The following is an 11,034-nucleotide window of genomic DNA, read 5'->3' as shown; positions in this document are numbered from 1 at the left end:
AATTAGCTAGAAGAAGAAGGATGGGGTGAAGCATATTTGACACACATTCTAAAATCATTACTTGAAGTATACCACTATCCCTCGTAAAGAGTGTATGTAACAGCTTCATCTTACAAACACATACCTTCCAAGCAGGAACCTGGAAGCTTACAAAGAGCTAGAAATCAACAAAAACTGTGGATGATGTAGCGAGCGATATAAAGGAAAATGGTATGTGTAACCTCAGGAGATAATAACAGAGCAGAGTGGGTCAGCGAAGAATCCGGGATTAAGGCTATCATAGTCAAAATCAAGAAGAATAAATGGTGATGGGCAGAACACGTAGTGCGTAGGCAGGATAACCGCTTGCCATTAAAGGTAACTGACTGGATTATAAGAGAAAGCAGACGTGTGAGAGGGAGACAGAAAAATATGTGGGCAGATGAGATTAAGAAAGAAGTTGAAGCACATCGTGAAACTAAATGCACAAGACCAGATTGGTTGGCGGAACACGTAAGAGGCCTGTGCTTTGCACTGGCCGTAGTCAGGCTGATGGTGATGAGAATAACTAGTCACTGTTGTGCACAATGTAAACAATACAGTACAATCTTGTTAATTCGTATTTTACGAAACCAGTAAATGTATCAGAACTCATCGAATGCCGAGCTATCGAATGTACCAATAAAACAATAAAAGAAATGTCTGACATATATATATTCTGTACTGCGCTTTCGAAAGCCAAAAAAGTATTTTTCGATGAAACTCTTCCTTCGCTGCTGCGCTCTAATCCACGTAAGTTTTGGAGCATCATTAGCGGAACTACAACGCGACATATCCAATTAATACAGTCTGATGTCCCAGTCGCTCTTAGCGAGTGCTGCAACGTTCTGAGTAATGTATTTGCTGCACACTTTCAGAACAGCATCCCAACTATATTTCCACAGTTAACAAGCACCGATTTCTTGCCAATGGACCCTATTATCATTTATGCAGTTGGTGTCGAAAAACTTGTTGGAAACTTGACAGTGTCATCATCAGCTGGTCCAGATTGCATTTCGTCAAAAATGTTGAAGTGTACTCAAGTCTATTCTTCTTTAATATTGTCAAAACTTTTTGAACAGTCATTACAGACGTCCACACTGCCATCTGACTGGAAGACTGGGAAGGTGGTCCCTGTGCATAAATCTGGTGATGTACATTCCCCCAATAACTACCGTCCCATATCGTTAACATCCATTCCAGTGAAAATCTTAGAGCATGTCATTTACTCGCACCTCATTGAATTCCTTGAATCTAATTCCTTCTTTAGCATTTATCAGCATGGCTTCCGTAAGACAGTTTCATGCGAAACACAGTTGCTGTGTTTTACTAACGACTTGTTTATTAACGCAGATCTTGAATTTGATACTGACTGCATATACTTAGATTTCGCTAAAGCATTTGACTCCGTTTCACACGCACTAATCATTTTCAAACTTACTCAGCTTAACATCGACCCCAATGTACTTACATGGATTAAAGAATTCCTCTCTAACCGCAGCCAGTACGTGACAGCTAATAATTTTTGTTCACCTAATTCCGCAGTATCATCTGGTGTACCGCAAGGGTCCGTTTTAGGGCCACTCCTTTTCTTAATTTACATTAATGATCTTCCTTCTTGTGTTTCTTCTTCTACTGTCCGACTCTTTGCAGACGACTGCGTCCTCTACCAGAAAATAACCAGTCATGTCGATCACCTTAACCTTCAACGCGACCTAGATAGCATATTCGCATGGTGTAACACATGGTTCATGACACTTAACATATCTAAATGCAAGAGCATGCAAGTTTCACGTCGCACTACCACCCACTGTCCGCGTACTTATTCCCTCAATAACATTCCATTACCATCTGTTGACAATTACAAATACCTTGGTGTTCACATATCTTCTAATCTTTCCTGGAATAAACACACAGAATATGTGATTAACAACGCTAACCGCATGCTTGGTTATCTGCGCCGTAACTTTTCCTCTGCGCCATCGTCACTCAAGTTAACACTGTATAAAACATTGGTCAGACCAAAATTAGAGTACGCATGCGCCATATGGGACCCAACTCATGCCATTCTCATTCAATCTCTCGAAACCACTCAGAATCGCGCAGCACGTTTCATTTTATCGAATTATTCACGTCATTCCAGTGTCACATCCATGAAGAGCACCCTAAACTTGCCTGATCTTTCATTGCGCCGCACATTGTCTCGCCTTAACCTTTTTCACAAAATCTATCATTATAACAGCCATTTGAAGGACGCCCTGTTTCATCCACCTCGCTTCATATCACCAAGGATGGATCATCGCTTTAAGGTGGGCCTACCATCCTGTCGCACCAGACTATATAATGATTCATTCGTGCCAAGGACAAGCGCCGCCTGGAACCACCTTCCCGCCTCCATCGCCTGTATAACGGACCAAAAAGACTTCAAGCTCGCCATACATGATGCCCTGTAGAATTTTTCTTTTTTTCCTGTTTTCTGTTTTTTTTTTAACTTTTTAACTGCACTTACGATTGTTCAAACCACTCCTTTCTGTAGTGCCTTCGGGCCTTGAAAGTACCTTTAATAAATAAATAAATAAATATATACCTACATTTTCTTTATGAATACGTAAATGCTGCAATTATTCCGCTTAAGACCAGTGTAAAAGCAGAACCTGTTGACCCAGGCGCCAGACTACCATGTTTAATTAAAACGAGATGTTCTAGGCAGGCCTCCCTCTTGCGTACTGCCGCCATAAAGGGGCAACCACCGCAAGAATGCAGTCACTAACTGATGAAAATAGCGAGGACGCCTTGCCTTGTTTCTGTTGGCTGCGAATGCTGTTTTTGCTCTTTCGTGAAAAACAATAGCGGTGTTTCGTGTTCAGCGAGCTCCGAGGATTATCCGAAAGGACCAGGCTGTGGCCTAATGTGACCGAATTAAAGAGAGTTTTCTGCCTTTGAGCAACGCATAGGCTGGCCAGAGCCAAATTACCAGTGCGAATGATGCTATATACTTTCCGGATTCCTAAGGTACGACCTATGAAGCTTTTACTTCATTTGCATATACGTATATGTAGGTGCACAGAGTGTCTTATACAGGCGCGTGGTGGCTAATTTGTTAAAGGAACAGAGACATCTACTTTATGCATGACACGTTTATGGCGTCAACGCGTATTGGTCAATCCCCTGGTGACGGTTCGGCACTGATCACGCAACATAGGGACGAATTAATATATGTAATCTCGTTCACTACGACTCGCATCGAACCCGATTTAAAATGGGTGCAATGCACGCCGATTTTCAGCGCTGTCAGCACTGCCAAGTGGTCCCCTCGCACTGTTCTGCCCCATCTGATCACTCGGCCAGAAGAAATAGTGACTCAATTTTCACTTGAAATGTGTTCTGTTCGGTGAGCATGTGTATAGGCATGCCTCTGCCACAGCTATCATCGTCGCTGCCGTCATCAGCGTCCACAAGCGATGATCAAAACACTGGCTAATATGGAATCGCAATGATTCTTGCCGTGGCGTAGCAATGTCGGTTCGATCCACTTCTCAGCATTTATTCTAAAATCGACGCTGGACCGAGCAGTAACGAAAAAGGTGGAGACGCATGCTTGCGCAACGCTGGCTGGTAAGACACATGAACGCTGCGTGCGTGTTGCCTGTTTGCGATAAGCCTATAGCTTCAACTAATCACATTCGCACACACTAATTCCCGACAAATCTATCGAAGCGGCAAAACAAAAACGCAGAAATAACATGAACGCGCTGCACAAACCAAGCAAAGCAAGCGAAGTCGTTGCCAGGCAGCCAGGTGTTTCCAACAGACGGTACCACAATTAGACTCCGTGATGACAGCACTAAAATTGTCGGCATCAATGCTGCTCACTCATTGTCACTTGGCGATGCCAGTTTGCGTGGCCTAGGAGCTTGCCGAACACGCAAAAATACTGTCGATGAGAGAAAGAGAGAGAGAGAGAGAGAGAAGTTCAGGAAAGGAAAAGCCGCAACTTCTGCAGCCCTAATTGGAAGCACGGCTCAGCGCCAATAGGGGGGGAGGGAAAGAGCACATTAAAGATGTGAAGAAGAGAGAAGAAAAGAAATGGCGTCCATGGCCGAGGACGTGGCGGGCGGCTTCTACAGCCGGTTGTCTAGTGCAGAGTCCTGAAGGAAGCGAAGAACTGCCTTGAAGACCTGGGTTTGGTGCCGTGCAGGAAAGAGAAGGTCCCTCTGTGTAGCCGTTGGCAGACCGTGGCGACGAAGTGCGGCGAGCAAGACACCGCGTTGTGTCCGAAGCGCTGGGCAAACACACAACGGGTGCTCGATGGTTTCACCTGTCCCGCACGCAGTGCACGCAAGGGACGAGGCTCTGCCAAGCCGATGACACCGGGCCGCAGGCCAGGAGCAGCCGATGCGTGAGCGAAGTGGAAGATACTTCTTCTACTAGATGAACTCAGGTCAGGCAGCCGGGTGACTCATGGCCGGATATGAGTCACCCGGATGAATTTTCTCACCACCACCTAGTTTTCCCTATGGCGGTGGCTTTGGACGCTCTTTGCACTCGAAATAAAGTAACTTATACCAAACGTATGTGATTCCTACTTCACTAAAAAAACTCGTGCTTACAAAAGAAGCAAATAAACTCCACATATTGTGTTTGGATTTTGGCGTTACTGCTCCTTGAAAACGTAAGACGGTAATTAATGAACGGCTTGTACTTAGTAACTATACTTGTAAAGGTGCGCTAACAGACTTTGTGACGGGTCCTATGGCGAGCCGTGGTGGTGTTGGTGGTGATAATGATAATAACATACCTTAGTGTGTTGGTCCATCTCAGGCGACCTCATGACAAGCTTGCAGGCATTGCACAGGAGCGCCGCGATGCAGAAGATGTGTCCGGGGTGGCACGAGCCCACTGATGTAGCCGTTCCTTTCCCAGGAATGGACGACAGAAGCGTGGCCATGAAGCTAACAAAAGCGGTCAGTTGGTTACCAGCATCTTGCTGCGGCTGCGGCTCCCATAGCACCCTTGCAGTGGATCTCCGCAGCGGGACATTGTGTTGCTTTAACCAGTCGCGGCAGGTCCACAACAGCCGATCGATGAACACCCCGTCCAGCTCAGCCTGAAATTATATGCATTAGAAATATTTAAAAGAATATATTGGGAGTTTGGCGCCTCAAAACCGCAATATCATTGAGAGACACCGTCGTGAAGGCTTCCCGAATTTTCGACCATCTGGAGTTCTTTAAATTGCACCTAATTTCAAGCATTTTCCCCTCCATTGAAAATGTGGCCGTTGTGGCCGGGATTTGATGCCGTGGCTTGCAGACAGTAGTCGAGTGCATTGACCACTGGAGCACCGTACGTGGCGGCCCATTGCCAATAGAGGCATCACAAAAAATAATATATAATCAGTAGATAGCAACTAATGGCAAATTTATGACCCGTAATTGCTGGTAGCTTGGTCGTAAAGGACCAAAAATTATATCCCACTGTCCAGAGACGCCCCAAGAAGGTCATGTCTCCTACCATGTAGCTGGGTAATCTATAGCTCGTACCACATGCCTGGCGAATTTGGCAATAAAGCTTGTCCACTCATTTCTACCATTATTGTACAATGTTGTTGGAGAGTTTAGCAAGATGTGGATGACTGAAGAATGTTATCTCCCTGCTGGTTGCTGCTTAAAAAAATTTCACATCTGCTCAATACACTTCAGTTCAAAGTATAGTGTCTGTCCTGTGTATTTCTCTTTTATTCCCCGCTTCATAGCGCTCGTCTGTATTTCATCAGATTAATGGAGAAGCTCAAAATGAGAATGACCAGACCTACGCACAAAACGCGGCGCAATCCATGCGAAAGCTCTAAGAGTGGCCTCTCCAGCGTGCTATGTAAACACTCTTGGGGCAGTTACCCTTTTCAAGTGCCCCGTAGTTATCTTGGCACTTCCCTGTCTATTTTTTCTGTCTTGCTGTCCATGGAACTTCGCAGGCGGAGTAATGGTGTGAACGCTCAAAATCAGGTCTGTTCATTAGGTCTGTAGATATGCTAATTTATTATTAACTGTATTTATTCTAGTATTCATACGTAAATCTCTTGATGTGTCACTCTAGAGCTGCAAACGTAACCATCTTGAATGATGGCCTGCTATATAGAAATCGAAGTACTTTCAGGGACATTTCGACCACAGAGAGCCTCACAGCAGCAGCTTCCAATAACAATAAAAAATTTCCATGTCCCCGCAGAACGCGTAGAGCATTCCCAACAAAAGCTAGAACAGCGTCCTTTCCACAGCCAGTTGTAGACACCCCTAAAGCAACTACTACAAGTGTAAGGTACCCATTACGCCATGAACTAACGTAACTTTGAGAAAGTAGGGAAGTACTCAAATATACACTCACTTTGTGTTGTGGCCACTGACGGTGAAGAGGTATGGCTGAACCTTTTATAATTGGTCAAAGTATTGAATTGTGGTCGTTGTGCAATTCATATTAAGTAACGCCTGCTTGTTATATATTAACATGGTTCCTTGTTAGAAAGACCTGCATAGCGTGTTTCAACGAAGGAGCTTCAACAACTACCGTCTCTCTAAGTGCTGGATGGCCACGCACAAATCCCAAGTTCAAATCTCATCCATTCCAAGAAATATTTTTTCTGAATACATTTAACTATATTTCTCGCGATAGTATAGCGGTTGCGGACACCAGCGTTGACAGCGGCGTATAACTGTTGCGCCTAAATTGGTTCTTGTTGTGATCTCAATGCAGTTTTTACTATTATATCATCATGGTGCGTGATGCCCTTATTGGCGCCAGGGTCATAGCCGAAAGCACACAGCAAATGCTAGATAGGTGGAAGGTGGCTGTATGTGCCGCCCAGGTTGACTCCATTGCTTGATACGGAAAACAAGGTGAAGGCCACGAAACCGACCCCGCAGTTGAACGTGCTCATGCTGTCATGACTATGGCAACAGGTGTGGTCAACATCTTTTACGTCTTTTTCCTGGGTTCATTTTCTTGTATTAATTCCACGGATAGTGGTTGTGGACACCAGCGGTTGTAGACAACAGCTCCCACTGTTTCTTCCTTTGTTATCTTATAACAGCTTTCGCTGTAAAAAAGTACGCCATCTCCCCGACGTGAATGAAGATGGAGGAGCTCACTCGGAACTGATTGGGAGAACCCTTGAATTCTCTCAACGAGGCGCTTCTTATGGCATGATGCGTTAACGAGCCGTGGTACTTGAGGTGTACGTCGAAGGCGGCGCCGTCGAGCGCGTTCTGCTGCAGGCACTGCACGAGAGGAAACTCTCGTTGGAGCACAGTGATGGCGTTCTCGCGGGTCTGATTGTTGCGGCTGGAGATGACGCTGGTGATGTTTTTAAACCACAAATGGTCGCGGGATCGCATACCCTAAATCCATGGCCGAACCAGCGATTGAATAGATCTCGCTTGAAGCGGGCGTCGGTTCAACCAAACTCAGGTAGCGTCCTTTCGGCGCTTGATGGCTGCTTACCGCGCCCGCTCCGATTAGAGGTTTTCTTGCCGCTGCGTACGTGCCGCCTCTGCTTCGCGGGCTCTCACTTGAGAATCCGCTTGTCGACTAGCCCTCTTTGCTTCGGCTGCGCGAGCCCTTGCCGCTACCGCCACTCCCTCATTGCTGCTGGCGCTATAGTTTGCGATTGCTGCCGACGTTACGGTCTTTCTTCAAACACGCGAGCTCTCATCGCAGGTTCTAGGCAGCGGGCCCACATGGCAGCCGTACTGCGAGGTCTCTGTGCCACTGCTTTCGCTTTAAATGTGTTCATCATGAGTAGCTGTGTCGAGATGTGCACTCCCCGAGCTACCAACTATCAGAAAGAAAGTGAGCCAAAAGCCCTCGCCTCGATAACTAGTTGAGCGATTAAGGCGAAACCCTTCCATGCCTGACCAAACGCTAAATTTGACCATCGCCAGTGTACTATACGTCATCAGTGAGTGATGAAAACATTATTCTAAAGGAAGACTGAATTGAAAAAAAAAAGATTTTTCACTTATTATTGAAGCACACTGGCAGACTCATGAAAACACCCCTCCTATTGCAAGACGACATTTGGCTAGCGAGAAAACTAGCGAAAAGAAAATGCGAGTGAAGACGTTACTGTGAGATTCCCGCACCAAACACCCTGACGAAGTAAATTTGGAAAACGTATACTCGTACCTAGCATCTACTCAATAAATAAGAAGTACCTTGTCTTTTGTCGGTGTCCTAGACTAGGCATAGGAGATTTCGAAAATTTTCATCCAGCCAATGTCGCGAACATACGAGAAGTACATTTCGAAATCATCAACATCACGCGTGGTGATTTCGGCGTGAAATTTAACGATCAAGCTTCAGTATATTTTCTCCAGAAATAATGAACTTGTGATAGCAAAGCTTGAAGTTTATGAGTTCTTAGAGCGCACTTCATCAACTTAAACCAAATTATTGCTTCTTTTCGGGGTCATTCAGCAAAATAAACTCGCGGATTTCGAAAATTTGGGACGTCGCTGTGAAGTCATGACTACGCCACATGTTCACGTCATCGCATGTCTTTGTCGTTCTGCAAAAGATTAGCCAATCCAGGAGACAGTTTAAACCGCGTTACTTACCGGAAGCTTTAGTAGAGTGGCGGGGCAGTGTCATTACATCTACCGAAAAGAATGCAAAGACTTCTACTGCCTTCATGTCGTCTCAGCCTAATGCATATTGAACACTGAAAGTTCTGCCATGCAGACTCTAGCTGAGTCGAATATTTTTTCATTCAACACAGGGAAATTTCCAGTGACAGGCATGCTGAGGGCAGTGGTTGTTCTGCAAGGTTTAAGGTTAATTGTAAGCATAAGCCCATCCAAGGAGTTATTATGACACTGCGTTCGAGATAAGAAAAATGGTTGCGAAACACATCAGCAGTCTGTTGATAGATACTAATTGGTATGGTAGTTGTAACGATGGTGGCGGCTTTACACGCCGGACAATGGAATACGAAGACGTCCTTGCCCGCGAAGTACACATAGTTTTGTTTTAAGATAAAGCTCGCAGGTTCCCTCACGCATCTTTGTCGGTCGACTCGAATACGAAGTCCAACATCTTTTTCTCTGAAGGCAATAAAATAAAGCTTCTGCGCGTCCCTCCGAAATCTCTGTGGAACAAGTGGCGTTTTGCAATGCGTTGCCGCCAGGAGCGGAGTTATTTTAGGCTTGCTGCTTCTTTGTTTGTTTTACACAGGCTCCGTGATAAGCCTACGTTTGACCAAGCACTGCTGTCGTGATTACGTCACTATGTGACATCACGTTATACATGACGTCACCGAAACGTTGTTATGAGGTCACATGTTTCAAGGATGAGTGGCGTCGTGGTGACATATCGTGATATCATCGCATGATGATGGTTTTGTAACCTTACTGTATTAACGCCACCGACGCTAGGCCGTCCAATCACGGGACCCCAGCCAATGTCAGCATCTGACGAGGCATTTTCGTATTGAAAAGCAAGGTGCATCGTTGAATGCTAATGACTCACCGTGATGACGCGGGCGCAGAACGTCGCTGCCGGCTCGGCAATGTTGTCGTCGTGGATGGCTTTCCAGACTACAACGCGCACAAGACATTCCAATTCCACTGGCGTCAGCAAGCCAGGCTCTGAAGGAAAACGGCGAACGGGACAGGTTGCGACAAACGTGTCTAAATTTAGCGTTCAAGTGCATTGGTGAGGTCAATTCATACTAAATTTAACAATTGGTAATTACGGAATGCATTCGATAACTATCTTGTGTATAGCACTGTCACACAATGCAGAATTTGTTGCAAGGCAAATTATTTCTCCGTAGGACGTCTTTCAATGGTAATACCATTTCATACAAGTGCCTAGTCGCGCGGCACTTTCTAAAGTACGAGCATTTGCTTACTACTATGGAAAAAGAGTTAAATCCATTGTACCTATCACGACACAGAGGTTATATTTGCGCCCGAAATTTAGGATTAAATGTAAATCTTCATTGTATATATCGTACTTATGGAAACAGCAAAAGTTCTCAATTATTGAGCTAAAATCCGCATGCACCTCATAAATGGCGAGAATTTAGTAATGTCAGCACGAGTGATGCAATAAAATCATAGGAGACCCGCCGTGGTGGTCTAGTGGCTAAGGTACTCGGCTGCTGAGCCGCAGGTCGCGGGCTCAAATCCCGCCTGCGGCTGCTGCATTTCCTATGGAGGCGGAAATGTTGTAGGCCCATGTTCTCAGATTTGGGTGCATGTTAAACAACCCCAGGTGTTCGAAACTTCCGGAGCCCTCCACAACGGCGTCTCCCATAATCATATGGTGGTTTTGGGACGTTAAACCCCACATATCAAATCAATAAAATCATAAGAGGGCGCCACCATATGAAGTCATTATTATGTCACTGATAGCCAAAATTTTTGTATCACTTCATGTGAATGCGCCGACCAATGACGACATGATGACGTTTCTTCGACTCAACTGTGAATTCACATCAAGTGACATGACATGGTTCTCCTGTTCATAGGTGGGCCTATGCTGGATGCAGTACAACACCGCGTTAGTTGCAGAAATATTTGGGGGAAGAGGGAGGAGGACTATGAGGTTCACTGCATCGAATTAGAAGACAGAGAAGGAGATGGATTGCGCCTTTAAGTCAACTCAAGTGGATTGCTAAGGAAGCCTGGTCCAGTAATACTGAAAAAAATCGGCAGCCACCATAGTTTTTCATAAAACAACGACAGAATTCCGATAAAGAACGGTGTAAGCCATGGAGACATGGTCTCCTCAACACTATTCACCACGTGTTTACAGGAGGTTTTTAGGGCCCTAGATTGGAAACAGTCAGAGATAAGAGTTGATAAAGAGTATCTTAGTAAACTGCGATGCGCCCATAACAAATAATCAATTCAGGGAGTGGATTACAGCTCATGATTACAGAGCTGGACACGGAAAGCAAATAAGTAGGTTTAAAAATCAATATGCACAAAATAAAGTAATGTGCAACAGTCTCGG

General features: G+C 45.2%; 1 protein-coding gene and 1 long non-coding RNA gene across 2 annotated transcripts in view; one reads left to right on the top strand and one right to left on the bottom strand.

Annotated features, from left to right (window-relative positions):
- Positions 1–700: 700 nt before the first annotated feature.
- Positions 701–2,386, top strand: LOC119185794 (uncharacterized). Its single transcript, XR_005111611.2, has 2 exons — positions 701–1,167; positions 2,261–2,386. It is a non-coding gene; the product is annotated as an uncharacterized LOC119185794 (long non-coding RNA).
- Positions 2,387–4,768: 2,382 nt separating this feature from the next.
- The window catches only part of LOC142786512 (uncharacterized), a 7,275-nt gene continuing 1,009 nt past the window's right edge, over positions 4,769–11,034 (bottom strand). The window contains exons 2-3 of the mRNA XM_075884241.1: positions 9,541–9,659; positions 4,769–5,125 (exon numbers count right to left, since the gene is read on the bottom strand). Of these exons, the coding sequence (XP_075740356.1) occupies positions 4,769–5,125; positions 9,541–9,659 (476 nt within the window). The remainder of the gene's footprint in view (positions 5,126–9,540; positions 9,660–11,034) is intronic.

This window comes from Rhipicephalus microplus, unplaced genomic scaffold, assembly GCF_043290135.1.
Source record: "Rhipicephalus microplus isolate Deutch F79 unplaced genomic scaffold, USDA_Rmic scaffold_24, whole genome shotgun sequence".
Classification (NCBI taxonomy): domain Eukaryota; kingdom Metazoa; phylum Arthropoda; class Arachnida; order Ixodida; family Ixodidae; genus Rhipicephalus; species Rhipicephalus microplus.
This window is presented reverse-complemented; position numbering and strand designations above follow the sequence as displayed.